The 20,966-nt window shown below is 45.6% G+C and overlaps 1 protein-coding gene across 3 annotated transcripts in view; it reads right to left on the bottom strand.

Moving 5' to 3' along the window:
* Positions 1–20,966, bottom strand: part of SERGEF (secretion regulating guanine nucleotide exchange factor) — a 219,028-nt gene that overhangs the window by 155,300 nt on the left and 42,762 nt on the right. For all 3 annotated transcript variants that reach the window (XM_029207459.1, XM_029207457.1, XM_029207458.1), the window contains one exon: positions 15,938–16,104. In XM_029207459.1, coding sequence (XP_029063292.1) covers positions 15,938–16,104 — 167 coding nt within the window. The remainder of the gene's footprint in view (positions 1–15,937; positions 16,105–20,966) is intronic.

Consider the following 20,966-nt stretch of genomic DNA (forward strand, 5'->3'; position numbering starts at 1 on the left):
TCATGATCAAGTGGGGTCTCAAGGATGGTTCAGTATCTGCAAATCAATGTGATGTATAATATTAACACACTGAAGAACAAAAATCATACGATCATCTCCATAGATGCAGAAAGCTTTTGATGAAATTCAGCATGAAGTCTTAAAATCTTTTTATTTTGAAATGAATTCAAGCAGAGAAAAGTTGCAGTACTATATAAAGAAAACTCATATTCCCAAATATTAACATTTTACCATCTTTGCTCTATATTTCCTTTCCTCTCTTTCTCCATTTTCTTTCTGAACTATCTCTGAGCCAGTTACCAAACTGATGCCCTATCACTCCAAAACATGTTAGTGTATTTGTGACCAAAACCATCAACACTCTCTACATAACAATTCAACCATCAAAACTAAAAAATTGGGACTTCCCTGGTGGTCCAGTGGTTGGGACTCTGAGCTTCCAATGCAGCAGGCGCAGGTTCGATCCCTGGTCAGGGAACGAAGATCCCACATGCTATGCGGCGTGGCCAAAACCAAAAAAACAAACTAAAAAATTAACACTGGTATGTGAGTACCAACACAACTTCAGACTCCATTGAGATTTCACCAATTGTTCCATTAGTGTCCTGTGCAACAAAAGGATCCAGTTCACAACTGTATGTTTCATTTAGTTGCCACACCTCTTTAGAATCTTTCAATTTGGAACAGTTCCTCAGTCTGTCCCTGACTTTCAGGACCTTGACACTTGGGAAGAATGGGCCTGCTTTTGGTCACTCTCCACTTCCTTCAGGTGGTTATTTTTTTACGTTTTATCTGAGTTTACAGTTGCTTTCTGTGGGGTTTGGTCCAAAAGAACTACTCCACCATTACCAGAAATGGAATCAAGATGGGATTCAACCCTCTTCTGACCACAGATGACACATGGAAAACCTGCCTCTCTGTTTGACTAGCATGACAGTTCTCACAACTACAAAATAGGAACAGCTCCAATATGCAGCCTCATAGCATTTCATATAATTTTTCCAAATATCTATTTTATTATTATAATTAAGATGATGCCTATATGGAGTTAAAAATCAAATAGTACAGAAAAACATCAAATGAAAAGAAAAAGTCCCCCACATAACATTAAAAGAATTATCTCTAATGAGCAGAATCTCTCCACGCTTGGCCCACCAGTGATACGAAAACTAAAGAAAACTCTGACTGAGAATCAGAAGACTTAAGTTTCCAATTCTGGTTCTACTGCTCCAAAACTGGCTTTAGGTAAGTCACCTATTCATGCAAAAAGTATTTACTTAGCTCCGGTAGCATATTTAACCCTCTGTACCTCAGCTTCCTTATCTGTGAAATGCATAACACTATCCATCTTTTCCATATGCCTCACAGGCAGGAAAAAAATGATGCAATATTGTATGTTTGGGTATGCTGCAAGTTGAAAGCATAATACAAATGTAATAATATATCAAGTGTTAGACCTCTGGAAAAATCAACATGAAAATCATAAGACTTAGGTGGAATATAGGAGACAAATTAAAGATGAGATGTGAATGGAAGAATCTATATTTTATTTGGTTTTATATTATTATACTATCTATACCTGTACTGTCCAATACAGTAGCTACTAGCCACATGTGGGTATTTAAATTTGAATTCATTAAAATAAAATTTTAAATCAATTCCTCTGTCACACTAACTACATTTCAAGCGCTCAGCAGCCAGCTGTGGTTACCAGCTACTGTATTGGACCAATACAGACCATTTCCATCATCATATAAAGTTCTACTGGAGAGTACTGATCCATACTATTTTATATAATGTATACTCTTAACTGCCTGATATTAATGTTGTTACTGTGGAATTAATGCATAGCAACTAGCCTGCCACTACGAAACAAAACAAACAAAAAAATCTTAAAGCTAAAAAGAAATCTGGATAGGGAAGAGTTCTAACTAAACCAGAATGTTAGTGGCCTCAGAGCTTTGGAAGAACCCTTGGAATTGCTTGTCATTACACAGATTGGAAAGCTGAGGCCCAGGAAGCAGAGTCTCTGACCCCAGGTCCCACAGAGAGTTAACATTCGAGTTTGAAATGGAATCCTGGTATTTCACAGCATAGGCTTTGCAGTAGGATCTGGATTTTAATCACAACTCTCTCACTTACTAGCCATGTGGCCTTGGACAAGTGACCACCCCCAAGCCTCACTCTCCTCATCTAAAAACTGAGGAATAATAATCCCAATGCTGCTCAGTTGTCCCGAGGATTAAAGGGACGATGTCTAGAAAGTGTTTAGCAGAGACCCCGGCACCCCACTGGGACTTGGTGGATGCTACCCGCTATCATTATTAGCTGAGACACTGCTCTTTCCACTACACCGCAAACTCCGATCGGGAAGGCTTCGGCCACCACACGCATCATCATCATGGAGCTGGTGAGTGTAGGAAAGAACGGAGAAATTATGCAGCTTGGCAAAATGTGCCAGGGGAGCAGAATGATAAATGCATTGTACAGCAGTAACTACGGAACTGCTCCCACAAGTCCCCAAACAGTAGCAGAAATTTCACCTTGAGGGGTGCAAAGGGAAATGTACCATTTTCTTGCCTCTGTGCTCTTCCCCTTAAATAGGCATCTGAGGAATGGAGCACTGCGGACTGAGAAAGATGTTTATATTTCTATGACCCTCAAGCTGAGACAACTGGAGGAGTCAGCATTCTGTTTCCATTCCTCTCCTTCCAGAACGAATATATCACAACTCTGTCAGCAACCTACAGCTATCCCCACCGCCGGCAGACCTCTCCAAGCCTGCTTCTGAGTAGGTGGAGCTCAAATCCCCGAGGCTTCTTCAAGTGCCTGCTGTGTGACCTAGCCCCTTGCCCCATGCCCTTCAGGGTATGACATTCCCCCCAAATCCTAAAATACAGTGCCCACTCTCCAGCACCATATGCTATCCTCTGGAAGACGACCACACACAAGGTGCTCAGATGCTAGAGCAAAATCAAATAGTAACAGGTGAGGAGAGGTTTCCATTCAATTCTGCAACAAATCTCAACCACCTGCCTTCTGACAGGCACTGTGCCACGCACAAAAGACACAACTGCAACCGAGACATGGTACCTGCCCTCAAGTAGTTTACATTTGAAATGGCAACTGGAGTTGTCCAAAGTAGAATCAACTAGGTAAGCTCTAATCTGAGCCTTGTAAAGTGGTACAACTTGGATTTGCAGGTAAGGGGGCTGGGATTGAGATACTACGAAACTCATCCCTGTTGCCAGTATGAATGGAAACAGAAGCCCAAGAAAGGACCATGAGGAACTAAAATATCCTTTCTCAACTCTTCAAAGGCACACTTCACTGTCCCAGATTTAAAGTGGGAGTTTCTGGTGAAAGAAAACCATTCACCTCCCCTAGTCTGTGCCCAGACACCAAAGAGGGGAGAAGGAACTGTCACAGGCTCTACCTCTTCGGGCACCATCTGGATGTCTCAGAGGGGGTGGTGAGCACCATTCTCAGTCACCTCTTTGCCCTCAAGCCTGAACAACCACCATCCAGTCACCTGGATGTCCATTAGTCCAGGACACTGCCACTGTGTTATCTGTGCCACTCCCTAGCTGTGTCCTCAGACAAGTTACTTCCCCAAGTTTTGGTTTCCTCATCTACAAAATTGGGATGTACCCTGCTCCATGGAAATGAGGTAAGAATTGAAAGTGATGTTTATACAGTGCACAATGTGTGGTACATAGTCAATGTTCAACAAATAGGAGCTATCATTATTATTATTTCTTAAAAATCCTAATGTTCCCCATCAAGACTTTCTTAATTGCCAACCTCTGTGCTCATACCCAAGCCTGCCAATACCATCACCAGGTTTATCATCTCAGAAGGAACCAGCTTCTTCCTATAGGTCCTTCAGAAGACTGAAAAGCCTTGATCTTCTCACCCACCAAACTCAGTCTCCCTCAGCCTTTAAATTTCAACTCCTCTAAGAAGCTCTGCCAAAGACTCAAGAAACCTGGCCAACAACTCTTTTCCCTGACACTGCCCCTAGATCTCTCTGCTCCCAAGTCCTCAGCTCTTACCTGTAGGAGATTTATACCATCAGTCACATCCCATTCAGAAAGCTGTAGGACTCTAGATGTCCTCCCTGTTGTCACTTTCCAAGTCCAATGCTCAAATGCACTGACAGGTAATAATGGATAAAGAGGAACACAAGAATCATGGAAATGATTCATATCAAACTCCAGCTCTTTAATAACTGACAACAATTTGCAAAGAGCTACAAGAAATGGAAGTTTCCTGAAAACCCACAGAAGACTGCATATGACAGAGAAGTCAACCAACTTAACTTCATTTGTTTGTTGCTTCACGGTTATAAAATGCTTTCATATTCATAATCATTTTGACAACACCTTGCAGAGGCAGGCCTAGAAGCAGTATCCTATCTGACAGTTGCAAAATCAGAGGTTCAGAGAAGTAAAGCAGTTTGTCCAAGAATCAAACGACAATGTAAAGTCACTTGATTCTCCCAAGTCCTTCTTCTATGGGTTGCTCCTTCACACAGACTCTATCGTCAAATGATGTGCATGCTCCAGGCTAGTAAAAAAAAAAAAAATCTTACACAAAAAGGATCACATGGAAATAAAACTACAGAGAAGATACTCAAGAATGACTAAATTATTATTCTAAAGTGAGGAACTTTCCTCACTCAATCCTGGGAGTGCTAGCTACAACAACACATACATTTTGTTCAGCAACCATGAGCAGTTGTCCCCAGCCAGCTCAGTCTCCTGAAGTGGCCCATGGAAGGTCCTCATGGCAGCTACAAGCAGCCTCCCAGCACCTATTAGTGGCTCCCACTCTGCCTCCTGCTTTCCTTTCTCCTTACATTTCTGGCCCCTCTGAAAAGCCAGAAGCTTCACTGTTGATTGATTGTCGTAGCAGCTGCTATTTTCACATCTCTGATTCCTTCCATTTCTGCTACCCACAGCCAGTACCCCCCATCTTGGATGACACCAGGCATCCAGTAAAAACAGCTCTCATCCAAAGAGCAATCTGCAGATGCAGGAGGTGGCCACCAGCACTGACAGTGTTCCCACAGAGAGAACCACTACATCACAGAAGGAAATTACACAATCATACAAAGACTAACTTCTTCCTTCTAGTCATAATTTGGTGGTCCCACTACCAAACGGCCTGCGGTCTTCGGGTTCTGAAGGTTACATGCCAAAAGCATGGCCTGGTTTGCTTCCTTGGAAGTGACAAGAGCAATGTTTTCTCTTTATCTACCTCGTGGGGCGCCTACCAGCCAAGGCCTCAGAGGCTCAGGACACTGCAGGCCAAGAAGAGGCTGGAACTGGATGGGATTACCTTTGGGGAAGAGGGGTGACTACAGGCTTGGTTCCTAAGGCAGCCATTCAATATAACGTACCCAAAGGGGTCTGGCAGAGAGCGGCTTGATTCAGGCCCTTGCCAATATCAAAGAAGGCCTCCAAGCAGGAAGCTCTGAGCAGCAATAACCCTTGGAATCAAACACTTGGCACTCTACTGGGGAATTCAGAACAAGGTCCTGAACAGTGATCAGGGGTCCAGAACACAGAGTCCAGGCCCCGGGCAATGAGACTGGCAAAATCCAGGCTCTGCTCAGGGTAGGGTTCCTGTGCTAGTGGAACTGGAAGAGAGGTCAGTGTGGGAGGGAGAAAGCATTTAAGAAAGGCAAAAGGAAGGCCAGGGTTCATCACAGCCAAGGAGCCAGGCCTCCAGCAGCCCACCCCCACCAAATGCCAGATCTGGAATCGCAAGAGGTCTCAGGGACAAGGGAGGTTGAGGAAAGGTGGAAAAGGGCTTCAGGGACAGCAGTCCAACAAGAGTCAAGGAAGGGGGGTAACGGCACCAAGCAAAGAAAAACTGAGAAAGAAAGAAGAGGCAGGTCTGTTAGGCTGAATGGCAGGAATACTGAGATGAATATAAGACATCGTCCTTGTTATCCATTGTTGCGGGGGGCGGGGGGGGGGGGGGAGCAGTTGTCCAAGCAGCCAAGGGCAAAGGAAAGAACCAGAAGAAGAACCAGAAGAATCAAAGACCCAGAAGTATCAAACAACATGACGATTTCGTTGGTTTGACACAGATGTATTGCAAGGTGCAAGGGAGAGACTGGTAGAAGGTGAGGCTGGATATTGACAGGGGCGGTATCAAGAAGAGCTTTTTATGACAAGCCCGAGATTATAGACATCATCCTAGATGGGAGGCCAAAAAGCAAAGGTATACATTCATCCCTATAATAATTATTTGCTGAGTACCTACTGTGTGCTGGGCACTAATTAAGGTGATGGAGACACAGTGGTGAACAAGGCCTACAGTCACACTCTAATAACTGCATTCTTTGCACAACTAGCTGTGGAGATTAGGGATTGTGTGTTTCTCCTACCTCTTGAGGGCAGAGGTTGGGTCTTATTCTCCTCTATTTCCAGAAGGCTCAGCTAAGTTTCTTCCATATAGTACCTTTCCAATAAGTGTTTGTTGTGGGAATAAATGCTTCCTGTATTTTCTTTTTTTTTCAATTGAAGTATAGTTGATTTACAATGTTGTTAATTACTGCTTACAGCAAAGTGACTCAGTTATACATATATACATTCTCTTTCATATTCTTTTCCATTATGGCTTATCATAGAGTATTGAATATAGTTCCTGTGCTATACAGTAGGACCCTGTTGTTTATGAATCTTATACATACCAGTTTGCATCTGCTAATCCCCAACTCCCAATCCATCCCTCGCCCACTTCCCTCCATATTTTTTAAAATCTTTTTTTTTTAAATAAGAGCATAATATTATCAGATTTATATTTTAGTACATCATTTTGGCAGCTGGGTGGGGGCACCTAGAAGGTGCACAAACTAGAGACAAGGGGTTCTCAACTGAGGGGTGGTCACTGTCACTAGGCAATAGATAACGGGGGTCCAAGCTAGGGGAACAGTGGTGTAGATGGAGGCAGTTTTAGTGCCCTGGCCAATCGATTCACTTACAGCTCACTCAGCCTTCACAGACCTTGTATTTCTCTCATCAAACCACTGCAGCCTCCTTTGAAGCCTCTGTTGGCTTCTGTTTTCACTCTAAACCTTGGCATGATTTACTTTCACCCTGGGACAGCCCTGCTTTCAAGGTCAAAGCCAACAAAAGACAGCTGGTCAACTCCAGGGTGACCCCGGGCAAGGCCTGGGGCAGTCGTAATGCTGCAGAGCACGGTGGTGACACACGAGGTCACTGGAGTTTAAATCAGCGCTGATGAGTCTCCTCTGCCGCTGAGAGGAAGCACCGGAGACATCCTTGCTGTTGATGCTGATGGCTACCTCAAAAGACAGGAATTCACCCTCCCCGGCCCTGCATGGAGATTGGCTGTGGGTTACCAAGCACCTGGCCTCCGATATTTTCACTGGTTCTGATTCTAAGAAGTATTTACCACAAAATCCAGGACAGTTCTTTGTAGCTCCTAAGATCTCAAGTGATTAAGACAGAAGAGCAGCTCTGATTCAGACTTATAATAAAACCTGTGTCTGAAGCATAGAGTGGCTCACTTGTCATGAACCCGACAGTAACTCTTTTGTACAGCCCTTTAGAGTTTATAAAAGCCCTTTTATAGCTTATTTGCATCTTTCAATAGCTCTGCAGGCAACGTAAAGCAGATATTAGTACTCCCATTTTGTAGACGAGAAAACTAAGGCTTGGAGAGGTTTTGACTGGCCCAAAGTCATATGAGTTGTCGGTGACAGAGCAGAAATTCCAACCCTGGTCTCACTCCACATTCAAGCCTCTGTCCATCACACCTCCAACTCTAGCAAGCACTAGGGTTTACCACAATCATGAGTCAATGTCTCTGTCCCAGTCCTCATTGACACCAGTCCTTTCCTTGCTGCTTTTCCTCATAAGACAATGACCCAGATTACGAGTCTGGAGAGTGCTACCAGGTCTCCGTCAGACCCAACTACCATGCAGCGATAGCCAAAGCCAGGGCCCAGGGCCACATTCTGATCAGAACTGCCCAGAGAGGGAGCTGTTGGTGCACAGGGCTAGCTATGAGAAGAAGGAGGGCTCTGAGAGCCAGATTCAAGTCCCTGTTCTGCCATGTAGTATATAACCTTAAGCTCATGACAGCTTTCTCTTTGAACCTCCATAGAATAAGGGCAGCAACATCTGCTCTACCCACCACTCAGGGATCAGAGCCAGTAATGGAATATTTCTTCTCCCGTTTCCAGGCAGTTACCAGATTGTGCTGGATGCACCCACTACAGAGTAAAGCAAACGAGCCCCTCCATGGAGGCCTCCCTGCAGTAACCTCAACACGCAGGCAGACAATTTGTCTTTCAATCTAAGCAGGAAGATTTAAGCCACCCAACAGGCGCTCTCACATGGTTTCAGCACACTTCTGCTGATCGTTTACTTCTGTACCGAGCCTGGCCCTAATTATACAAAGATAAATAAGACAGTGTGGGCCTTCAAAAGACTCTAGGTTTGATTTAGAGACGGACATGTTAATAAGTACTGTATTGCTAATAAACACGGTATTCCAGCATTGGGCAGCAACTTTGTCTTTCTGTTGTGAATTCTTGGCACACTGTACGGTGCTGCCCACAGTAGGATGCAGTAAACATTTACTGAATAAATAAATAAAACTAACATAAAACATGACGACAAAGGGTACACACACTTCAGTGAAAGGATTGCTCTTCTCCACCCGGAAGCTTCCATCTTCCCATATCCCCTTTTCTCTTTGCTCCTGTCCTGAAAGAAAAGAATCCTTCCTTCTTGTCAGAACGAACCCCTTCACGGTGATTTCCCTCCTCTCCCTCATCTCCTTGGAGGCCTTGCTCCAGCCATCCTGCCTCCCTCTTGCATCTGTCCTCAGAAGCTTTCTCTCTCTTTCTTTCCCTCTCTCTAATCCTTGCTTTCAGCCTTCTGACCCACCTCAGGTTCCCCGGGCTTACAAAACTAACTTGAACCAAGCTCTCCTTTCGAGTTCCTGAGCTTGTCCCCATCCTCCTTTGACCACCGAATCTCTCGATTCTGTTGTTTGCACCTGCAGCCTGTATTTCTCCTCACCCTTTCATTCGCCCCATGTCCTTCAAAGCTGCTCTCAGAAGCGTCACCACCCCTCCCCAACACCAAGGCCAGTGGTCTTGTCTCAGTCTCCAAGCTCCCTGACCTCCCTGCTGAAATGCCCTCGGCTTCTGCGACACTGCAGTTCCTGGCTTGCTTTCTCCCTCTCTTGTCAATACTCAATCTCTATCTGGCTGCTCTTCCTCTGCTTTCCTCTCAATGCAAGTTCTTGCCAAGATTGCCTTGTTACTTCACATTAGCTCCCTTGAGAACTAATTTAATGTCAAAGCTTCCAACTCAGGAAGGCTTTCCAGTCACCACCTCCACCGCAACCGCCCTGAGCCCAACCCTGCAGAGTCCAACAGAACCACAGGGACTAAAAGTGCAAGAAAGAAAAGGTCCCCAAGGATAGGGGAAGGGATGGGATCAACATGGTTTCAATGTCAGACTCTCTCACAGCCTCTGTCACATTCTGCTTGTCCTGCAATGAACTTATCTTAGTTCTGCCATCAGCTCACAAGCTCCTAAGACAGGATCCGTCCCACTCTTCTCTGCTCCCCACATTCGGCGAATGTTGTGCTCGGACAGACGGGCACACATAAGCATTTTCCAGATAAAAGAAGAAAAAGTGAAGATGAATAGGCGTGAAAGCACTTGGTAAACTGGAAAGCACTAAAGGACTAGAAGCCTCACCATCAACAGACTTCATAAGAAACTTCCGGGTTGTTCGGGCACATTGCAGCGTCGGTGCCTGTCCTCTGGCTCTGCATGACATTTGATGCCCAAATGCCTGAGAACATGGAAATGCCTATTCCGGAACTGGCCTGGGATTGAGAGGCACAGACTACAGCGACAGAGAGAGAGAAGAGGAGCTGTAAAGGGTCTCACCCTCTGAGACCAGCTCTTTCTCATGTGCTCAGTCAGTAAACATCCACTAAGCACCTATGAGGTGCCGGGAGCTATTCCAGACACTGGGAACACAGCTTTGAATAAGATGACGAGGGCCCGGGCCCTCCTGGATATTATGTTTCAGTGAGAAGAGATGATAAATACAAATAAAAGAAAACAGCAGGTAGTAAATAAATGCTTCTGTATCAGATGCTTTACCATCTCTTTCAAACAAAACAGCCCTGGCTGGTGGCTCTTTCTCTCTCCTGAGTGTTCACACGGACAAATCCAGTCCCCTGCTTTGAGGTTTGTTTTGTGTTTTTCTCCCCGTTAGGTCAGCAGCTACAGCACAGATGTGCTAGCTTCTCTAATCTCCAGCAAAACCGTGTTTGGATGAACACTGCCACCCCATTTGAGGAGGCCTCTGAAACCACTACACCTGGAAGGTTTGGGCAGCCTGGCCGCCGTGGTCTCAGAGGCCTACTGCCCCTCTGAGAAGAGCGATGATGCTGCGGATACTTACCAGAGAGCTACTTGGGGAGGCTTTTTCAGGTTGTGTTCATCTGTCAGAGCCCTCCGGACTCAGCTGATCGCTGGTGGTAGATTTCTGTGTTATTTAGGGCACTGAAGTCCCACAGTCTTGACACAAACTTAAAATTAGAAATGCATTAAATATAGGAAAGGAGGAAGGTCATTCAGGAAAGGCAGCCTTCCAAGGGAGCTGCAGGACAAAGACACCCTGGAAACTTCCAGGTTCATTAATGTGTTTTACACAGCATTCCAGTGGTATTTCTCCTTCAGAAATAACACTGTGGAAAGCGTAGGGGACTGGCTCAAACCTCAGCTAACACAGCGGAGTGAGTGACTCTGCAAACTAAAAATAGCTTCTTTCCCACTCATTCTGACAGATTTCACTTAGACCCTGTGCACAGGCTGATTCTCCAACAAACAGTTTTAGTCCTGCAGCAAAATGAGGGCTGGTGGCATTTGGGCTTGACAATTACCCAATCCCTGGTTCGACTCTAGTTTATTTCCACGTTTCCTGCTGTTGCTCCAATGGCTGCGTGTATGCACACACGTGCACGTATGCACTGAGCTCCCTGCCTGGGATTTGGTCCTCCTCAACCAAACGTGGGCAGAATTCAAACCAGGAACATGACTCAGGACCATGGCTGCAGACTGAGCCCAGAGCAAGGTTCTCAGAAACACCGGGAAGGTTCTTTGTCTCAGGTCTTCTCCTAATTCCCAGCTAGCCTCTCTGGGCCTCAGTTTCCTCAATTATAAAATAAGGGTAATCATTCCTATTCTGGCCTATTTCACAGCATCACCCTGGGATCAAAAGAGATAACGTATGCAAGAGTTATTTTCCTTTAGACATACTCCTATCAGAAGGATGGATGGCAGTGATGGGGCAGGTGAAACAGGCAGCCAGACTACAAAACTAGGCTGGACCACTGGAAGGGACAGGCATCCCGACTGTACCAGGAGCTAAAAGCAGATCCAGATTCACAGCCTTAGCTCGTGTTGTCCCCTCTGCCTGGAATGTCCTTCTCCCTTTGCTAAACTCCTACTCATTTTTAAGAACCCAGTCCAAACACTTCTTTTTGTTAGTGTCTTCAGAATAAATTATTCCACCTTCACTGCTCCCTTAGCCTTTCGTACACACCTCTAACAGCACTTTTCACTCTATAGGGTAAGGAATTTATTTACGTACGTGGAAGTTCTTTGAGGGCAAAGATTATTCTTTATCTTTGTATCCACTTCCCCACCCACCACCAGTGTGTGGTCAAAGCAAGTGTATGGTAAGTGTCAACCAATGTTCACTGGGTTGACAAGGAATGGACAAGAACCCAAAGCCAAGAAGGGGGTAAACCCAGGAGACACGCACACAGGTGGGACAGCAGGCACAGAGCCAGTGGAGGGGGTGGCGGGAGGAGAATCCAGGAAGGTAGAGTCACCAAGGTCTGCCTGTTCCCGGCAATAAGGTCACAGCCACAGGGACGGGAGTCAAAGCCAAACTGCAAGTCCTGGGAGGGCCAGGTGGGAGCATCATACTAAGTCCCAGTGACCTAAGATGGAACAGGAAGCCCTGGGGACAAGGAACAAGGGCAGAGAACAGAGCCAAGGCGAAGAGGCAGAGCAAGGCTCAAGCGGTACTGAAGTCTGGAACTTCTAGATTAGTTAACATTCCCAGGTCTGCCAAAGTTGAGCCAGCAGCTTGGGGTTGAGCGATCTTGGCTATGACACCAAGGGATTCTAGAGGCAGGAGTCATTACAAATTTAAGTAGTGATCGTTTCCATAAAATAAGAATCAGAGATGGAAGGGACTCTTAGATCTATGAGAAACTTTACAGGAATCACCTGGTCTAACAACCTCAAGCTACGTATCGGGGAACTAAGGGTAAGGAGGAAAGGGGTTTGCCCAAGTTCACCCAGTCAGGGCAGAACCATGGCTAGAACCCAGGCCTTCTGACCCCCAATCCAGACCTTGTCCCCCAGAGGCTGTTGACCTCCTGATGGTCCCACTAACCAGGCCTCCTGATGGTCCCACTAACACACCAGATACCCTGCTGTAGCTGCTTCAGAGCCAATGTTCCACAGGAAATGGCCAGGGAGCACCCCACCAGGAGCTTGGAAAGCAAAAAGCTGCTGGTGTGTATGTTTGCTGTCAGAGAGCAAACGAACAGTGCGTTCACACGCACCCTGCCCTGACATGCGCATGGGGGTAATCCCAACCACGGTGCTCTCCCTGGAATTTTCCAAGAGGGGCTAGAGAGGGCCAGTACCTAAGGCAAAGCTGACAGTGCACAAAACATACCATCTTCAGTCTTCAGCACCGTAAGAACATTGAACAAAGGCCCGTCTGGTTTAAAATCTCAGTCTTTCTTAGGCTAGAGATGAGACATGGCTCAGAAGAAAAGAACTGAGACTCTCAGGGAATCAGAGACCCTGACTCCCGGAACTTTCGTGCAGGTGAGGGTACATATGCACCGTTACTTCATCCATACAGAACGTATGTGAGCTTCAAGTTCCTCAAGTCCAAGCCCCAGCCCCACTGTTTACCTAGTATGTGATCCAAGGCCAGTGACTTACCCATTAGTCTCCTTATTCTTAAAGCAGTGATTATAACACCTGTGCCCAAGCTTACTGTGAAAAGGAAAGAATATATGTAAAGCATTTAGCATGCTGCCTGGACCATAATAACCACCAGGTAACATTGTGTTTATTTTCTTTCTTTTGTTCATGGGAAGGGCTGGTCATACCACAGTCCAGCTCTGTCTACCTGTGCTTTCCCCTCCCACTTGGCTGTCTCTCTGGACCCTTCTGGGCAGACATCCTATCTGAGGCCTCAGCCCAGACAGCTCACTCCTCCCTCTGCTTATCCCTGGATATAGAAGAAGGTAACTGGCCAGCTATGGGACACTCAGGTCCTTGAAGGTCAGGTTACCAGTTTAGTCCAAGGCTGTTCCTGTCTCCCCAGGTGTCTGTGCACCTCCCTGGCCAAGCTCCTGCCAGGGTATCACACAGTTTAGCACAGCTCTTGTCTTTTCCAAGGTGAACGCACCCCTAGCAGCTTATAGCTCTGGCCCTCCAGCAAATAGTTGCCTGACAGGCCAGACCGGGACATGAACAGCAGAGAGCATTCCCAGACCCAATCTACCAGCAGGAAACAGCCTGGGCCTGAACCTGCAGTGAGGCCAGTGAGAACACACATGAGCACCAGCTCCCCAGAGGCCAGAGCACAGATGGAGGGGAGCACGAAAATGAAGCTGCCATAGGGCTCGGGGCTCAAGCCGACTCCTCACGTTGCCCTGCCAGGAAGCTAAATAATTTAAGTCACATCAATGTGAGGCTCTTTGGCTATATGCTTACACTGGCCATGTCTGTTGCAGTGTTGCACAGTGTGGTCACCACACAGCATTCAAAGGTTCCAAAGGGAAGAAGAGAAAGGACCCAAGAGTTACTGAGTGCCTGGAGAGTGCCAAGAACTTGGCATGTAATCCTCATCGATGACCTCCTGTGGTAGGTATTATTACCCTCATCTTACCAATAAAACCAGAGATTCAGAAAAACCCATGAAGCCTCTATGCCTCTGCTGTGCTACCTGACCACAAAGTCTTAAGTGTTCTGGGAAAGAAAAGGAAAGCTAAAGAGTCTAAATCACCATATATCAAGCTCTCAGCACCTTCCCTCACTAAGCAGACAGTACTAGCTTAAGTACTGCGTTCCCTCTTTCACTGGAGTCAACTTCTTTCAAACAGAATCTAGAGAAATACAGCAAAAGCCATGAAGATGCTCATGGCCTTTGCCCCTGCAATTTCATTCCCAAGATTTTGCCTTAAAGAAACAGTTCAACAGGGTATTCACTGCAGAGTTCACTACAGTGACCAAAAAAAAGGGAAATGATCTAAATGTCCAACATTCACAGAATGACTTGGAAAATCCCAGAATCTTCAAATCATATATTATACAGCCATTTTAAATGATCTTTAAAGACCAAGACAAAACAAAGTATTTGTGATAAAATAAATTACCACTGAATAGAAAACATTATAAATGCCACCACTATAACTTTGTAAGGTATGTACATGTGTATACGCAGAAAAGGAATATAGTTGTGTTAGGGTGGTAAGATTATGGGTGGTTTTATTACTAGTATTACCATGTCTAAATTGTCCTTGTGGTGTTGTTCAGTGCCTTTACAATTAAAGAAAAAGAGACAGACAGACTGACAGACTCAACCCAGCACCAAGGAAAGGCCCAGGAGGACCAGGGCTGGGATGTAAGGCAGAAATTGAGAACCGTCCTACATACCCGGAAGGAGGAGGCCAGGCAGGCCCCAGGGGAAGGGAAGCCCTCTAGGTATGGAGAGGGTTGTAATTAGTCTGATGCTAATTACAGAAGTCTCACTAGTTTATTAATTTTTTTTTTTTTTTTTTTTTGTGGTACGCGGGCCTCTCACTGTTGTGGTCTCTCCCATTGCGGAGCACAGGCTCCGGACGCGCAGGCCCAGCGGCCATGGCTCACGGGCCCAGCCGCCCCGCGGCATGTGGGATCTTCCCGGACCAGGGCACGAACCCGTGTCCCCTGCATCAGCAGGCAGACTCTCAACCACTGCGCCACCAGGGAAGCTCTAATTTTTTTTTTGACAGACTGAATGAAGGCTGAATTCCTTCATTAAGCCAACTTGGGTTCAGAGGCACATTTCCTGAGTGGCCATCCCCATTCTTCTCAAAAACCTAGCCCTTTCTTTTTCTTTTTTTTTTTAAGGACAGCAGTAAAATAAAATTTAGTAACAGAAACACATACCCTGGAGAAATTAAGACTCCTGCCTTAAATACAGAAATCCAAGACATTTCAGGGAACTAGAGGGGCTTGAATAAACAACTGAACTACCATGTTTTCTACACTGGGAAATATAAACAGAAGAGCAAAATACTCAGCTTAGTATTAACGGCCCCTCTGATCAGGTTCCAACCTTCTGATATTACTTCATATTCAGCCCCACAGACACACCGTGCTCCAGCCAGACAGAACTACAAGTGCTCCCCAAACACTTTCTTCCCTTTCCCACTCCCGTGACTTTGCTCCAGCTGCTGTGCCCACTGGAAAGTTCTCCTCTCTCTCACAGTGCCTGCTCAAGTCTCCCCATCCTCCAAGGCACAGCTCAAAGCCGTGTCCTCCACAAAGCCGAACCCAGTCCTGTACCCTGAACTCATCTCTCACTCTCTGAAGTGGATCCAGAGCCCCTGGAACCTTTGAAGGAGTCACACACAGTCTACCCTGCGGCACAGGTATCCAGGTAACTGCCTTTTCTACCATATTAAACCCGAGCAACTTGAAGCAAGGACCCCTTCAGGCTTCTGCATGGAACCCACCATAAGGCCTAAACTATAAGCACACAGGTAGGCTCTCAGTGAATGCTCCCCTGAAAGATAAGGAAAAGAAACGCATCACCTCTGCGGAAAGAGGTCACTTCCTACCTCAGTTGCTCCCGTTAAGCAATGCAGACAGGAAGGTGTGCTCTTTGATGGCCTGGAGCAGCAGAGGGATGGATCCTGCTTCTTTGGTTTCCAGTCTTCATGAGACTTCAATGTCCTCCCCAGTTGACCGTAGTCTGCTCGGCCCCAGGTAAACACCTTGCCAGTTTCTAAAAAAAGAAAAAAAAATTATTTGAATTAAGGCTATATTCCACAGCTGTGCTCTCATGGGTAAGCGAAGAATTACAAGAGAAAGTATGATCATTAATTTTGGTACCAACTACTATGTAGCAGGAGCCTTCCTATCTTCCTGTAAAGAAAGTGTGCATATTCACGTGTTTATAGATGTGGGAACTGAAGTTCAGAGAGGTGAGATGTATGACTTAACCAAGATCAAACAAGGGCTGAGTGCCAAAGTTGGATTCCAACAGAGGCTACTTCTACAGGTTGGGTTCCTGCATTTTAACAGATATGGACATGGCCACAGAGAACACCTCAAGGGCATTGTATGGCCTATGCACCCTCTCCCCTCCCCCACACCCTCCTTGTACTTTGCAGGGACAGAGGATGTCTGTTCTCAGGCTCCCCTCCCTCTCACCCAATCCAGAGCCCTCTGTCGGCCACCTTGAGGTTCCCCAGGCTCCGGACTTGCCCCAGGCCACAGTCTCTCAGGGCCTTACTCTGAGCTCAATTAATGGCCAGTTTCATGTGTTTTTCCCTCCATGTAACATCGAGGACCTTTCAGAGTCTATGCTCTTACCCACAGGAGCAATTCTAATAGTCCCAAGGTGAGTGCCTATGTGTGCTAGAGGGAAGGGAGTGAGAGAAGGAAAAAAAAAAGACAAAATCATTTACAGCCAGAAAAGCATTCAGTCCCCCAGATGCACCATCTGGGAAGCTGGCCAGTGCTAAAGACGAATGAAGAAAATGAAGTTTGAAAAAAAGAAATGGCCTTTTTTCTCCCAGATAAGAGAGAATTCACCAAACTTATTCAGCTGTACCAAGTGCCACATTTGTTATTTCAACAGAAATGCAAAATCTGATGAGGCATAGATTATTAACAGATTCTCTGCAATAAATATGCATAACCATGTGCGCTGTATAAATTCTTTATACATGTTTATTTTAACAAAGAGAAACTTTGCTTAAGAGACAAAACACCAAGTAATGCATATTAAATTCTAGACAAATCTACTACATACTCTGTGTTTAGTATCAAAGCTTCATCTGGTCCCACATTCAACATATGGTTTATAGTGTCAGTTAAAAAACAACCGGAGACTCATAGGGGAAATGTCAGAATTTTGAAGGGGTACAGGGCTCTGCAGGGATACAGTCCTCAGGATCAATCTGCTCACGGACACCAAAATAGACACCAAGAAGTTCTTCCAGGCTTCCTCGAAGAGGGAACAAAGTCTGTGCAACCCATGGGGTACCATATATATTACAAGAACAGGGAGAGGGTCCATTCAGATGTGTTATTTCATGGCCTCACAAGTGCTCTTCCTTTTGCCATGGATGCCCTTTCCTTACATCATTCATTTGATAAACTATGGCTCAACCTTCAGAGTCCAGCTCATGGACCACCAGTTTTGCAAAACCTTTCTTGACTTCTTAATTCTCCACAGAACGGGTGAAACCCTCCCTCCTCTGATCTACCTTTACTACTGTACTCATCAACTACTAGGATCCCATTTAACAGGTGGGAAAATTAAGGTTCAAAGGAGTGACCAGCCCAGGGTCACACAGTTAAGCCACACTCCTTCTACTAGCTCATGGTACCACTCTGTATTGGTTTATCACACTGGCCCAAATCACTGCATAAACACACTTGCTTCACTTCTGTAGGATTAGCCCCCAAAAAAGCTCATGTGCCCAGGACCCACAAAGCATCCCAAGCTGGCAAACTGTCCCTCTGCTTGAGCTGGCTGGGATTTACAACCAGACTGCCTTAGCAGAGAGATTCCCAAGAAGCCAGAGGATGAGACTGTTACTTCTTAAAGGATCCTAGCGTTCCTCTGCTGAGAAGAACTGGCAAGTTGCTAACTGCAAGACTACAGAAAGAATTATGTTATCACAAACCCCACCGTGAATCCTTTCTTATCAAGTAAAACATCTTAGAACCTCCTCTGCTATTGATTATTGATGTCCAAGACAGGCAAGACTGCCAGAATATGGTGCTACCACGATTACATTTCCAATAACAATTCAACCATTCCACTTATGTAGCACTTTTCACCTTCAAAGCACTTTACAAAGATGAACTAATTAATCTTCATGCTCCCTGGGGAGGCCACAGACATTTTATTACAGACAACCAGGCTGACTGGATGGCCAGCCTTTGGGTTCCGACCTAAGTTTGTGCAGTCAGGTAGGTACACTCCCTGAAGCTGTCTGTCTGCTTCTCCCCAAAATATACTCTGCATCAGAAGGCTCACAGGGACAGAGGAGGCTCTTTTCTTTTTCCTTTAAACAGACATTTATTGACCACCTCCCAGGAGCTCAGCACATTAACAGACAATATCTCAATTAATCCTCATAAAAATTCTGTGAAGTATAGATTATTAAGCTTATTTTACAGAGGAGATTTGAGAGGTTAAGTGACTTGATCAAGTCCAGAAAAACCCAGCCAGTGGTAAAAGCAAATTATAAATCCTCTGTCTTCTGATTCCAAGACCAATGGCAGATCCAATGATTGCAGAGCTGCTGTCACAAACTGATGAAACCTGGCTGATGAAACAGCCATTCTGACAGTGTTTGAGGAGGGGGGGAAACTCAGATTAAATGGATATGTTCTGTGTACCACCCAGCTTTCCTCACTAGAATGGCCTCCTTCCCAAGAGACCATGCAGACCTCAGAACTATAAGCAGTGAAATAAAGGCATTAAACACAAGGATTACGATTTTTTAGGTCACCTGGAGCAAAAGAAAACAATGAATCCACATACGAAAGATGTTCATTAATGCACTGTAGATAAATGTCTGCCTCGAGCTGAAGCAAGCTGGCAAATCCAAGGACATTCAGATCCCAAATGTATGACAAATGAATCTACCTTAGATTAAATAATAATTATATATTACTGTGACAAAAAATAGATACATTAATGCCATCCAACGAGTATAGGTATGTGTCTCCAGATAAATGGGAGAAATGACAAACAGCTCAAAATAAAGTCAGCAAGTAAAATATAATTTAAAGGCACACGCATGCGAAAATTAACAGAATAACTAGGGAGCCAAGAAATATACATGGCCAAGGGTCCCAACGCAATGGAGAAAACAACGAGGCCAGATGAGTGGTATTGACAAAGACTGTCTAGGGAGCTTGGAGGGAGCATTCCAAGCTGGAATTGCCCCGGCAGGCTTGATGGAACAAGTGGAGTTAAGGTGAACTTCTGGAAAGGAAAAGAAAATGGGAAGATCAGGGAAAACGTTCCAGGAGTGGGGAGAGGGGATAAGCAACGACAGAAATCCAAAGGCACAAGGTGGGGCAGGTGGAGAGAGGGAGGGTCACGAGGCAGGGCTGCGGAGGTGAGTCGGGGCTGCCAGGCTGGGGCCACCTCAGGGCAACGCCAGGCTCACGGTCTGGACCTCACCTTCCAGACTCGTTTGCTTGCACTCCCTTATCAGCAAAATATTTTTAGCATACCTCTAATACATGTATATTCATTTATTTATTAAAGTATACACTTACATTATACACATATGGGAATTATAAAGGTACCTTTATTCAAAACTATATAGTGAAAACACACTCCAAAAGTAGAAAATTTAAAACAATGAGATAAAAACATAAAAGAAGTCAGAATTTTCTCTTCCCACACCCTGGCAATTCATCTTGCATGCTCACTTTAGGAACCACTGCTACATAGACCATGGGGAGACTGCAGACTTTTGGGCAGGGGTGGGGCCTGATGAAATGAGTGTTTGGGGGATGGTACATTTGGCAAAGGATTGCAGGGGGCCAGTAATAATAATACTCATACCTATCACTTCCCTCCCCAGCACGACTATGTGCCTAGGCATTCTGTTCTAGGAACTCTCTATATGCTGTTCTAAGCTTTCTCTATGCAGTATTCTGTTTACCCCTCCCAACAACCCCGTGAGACAGGTATTCTTACCAGCCCCATCTTACTGACAGGGAGAAGGTTCTAGGAGTGGGAGAGGGGACAAGCAAAGTCACAGGAGTAAGTGAAAAGGGAAGGAAGGCAGGAAGCCACTACAGTGACACAAGCCTAAGAGGCATCAGCTAAAGCCAAGGTTGAAGTTGTTGCAGGGGGGTAAGAATTTGCAAGGCTTGGCACCCCATTTGACGTAAGAGAAAGGGAACGGGAGGAGATACACAGCACTCTGAGATTTCTGGATTTCAAGGTTAGTGAGAAGGTGGGGGTGTGCCATTAAAATATAAAAAGGCGCAGAGGGTGCTAGATCAGGGGTTCCATTGACAGGAGTCATGCGTTACCAAATGATTTAAATCACTTGGGGCCCTGTGCAAACATCTTATCAAACAGTCAAATACAAATAAAGGGGGAGTGAATGAGGAGAAAGAAAATGAGGTGCAAAGCCCTGGGTGCTCTGGGATCAGAGAAGACACAAAAGTGGGGGTGGATGGGGAATGGTCGGGGAGCCAGCTTCCTTCACCAGCCAGAGGGCTGCCCAGAATGCTGGTAGGGGCAGGTGCTGCAGCCACAGCAACGGGCACAGTGAGAAGCTGCTTCAGCGGTATCTGGGTCCTCACGGGAAGAGGTATTTCTACCCTGTTCTGGGAAAAGGGGTCCTGAAGGTCATAAGAAGATAGATTACAGTGTGATATAAGGAACATCCATATTTTCCTAACATAATCTGTCCCAGAAGGAAACAGAATGCCATTGAAGATATCAAAATGGAGCTATAGCAAATAGAGGTAGACGTTGTAAAAAGAATCCCACGGGTCAGGCAGAAAAAAGTCCACACAACCTCTTTAGTCCCTCCCACCTCAAATGCTTCTGGAGTACACACACACACACACACACACACACACACACACACACAC

This window comes from Monodon monoceros, unplaced genomic scaffold, assembly GCF_005190385.1.
Source record: "Monodon monoceros isolate NGI ecotype Baffin Bay Population unplaced genomic scaffold, NGI_Narwhal_1 Super_Scaffold_7, whole genome shotgun sequence".
NCBI classification, from domain to species: Eukaryota; Metazoa; Chordata; class Mammalia; order Artiodactyla; family Monodontidae; genus Monodon; species Monodon monoceros.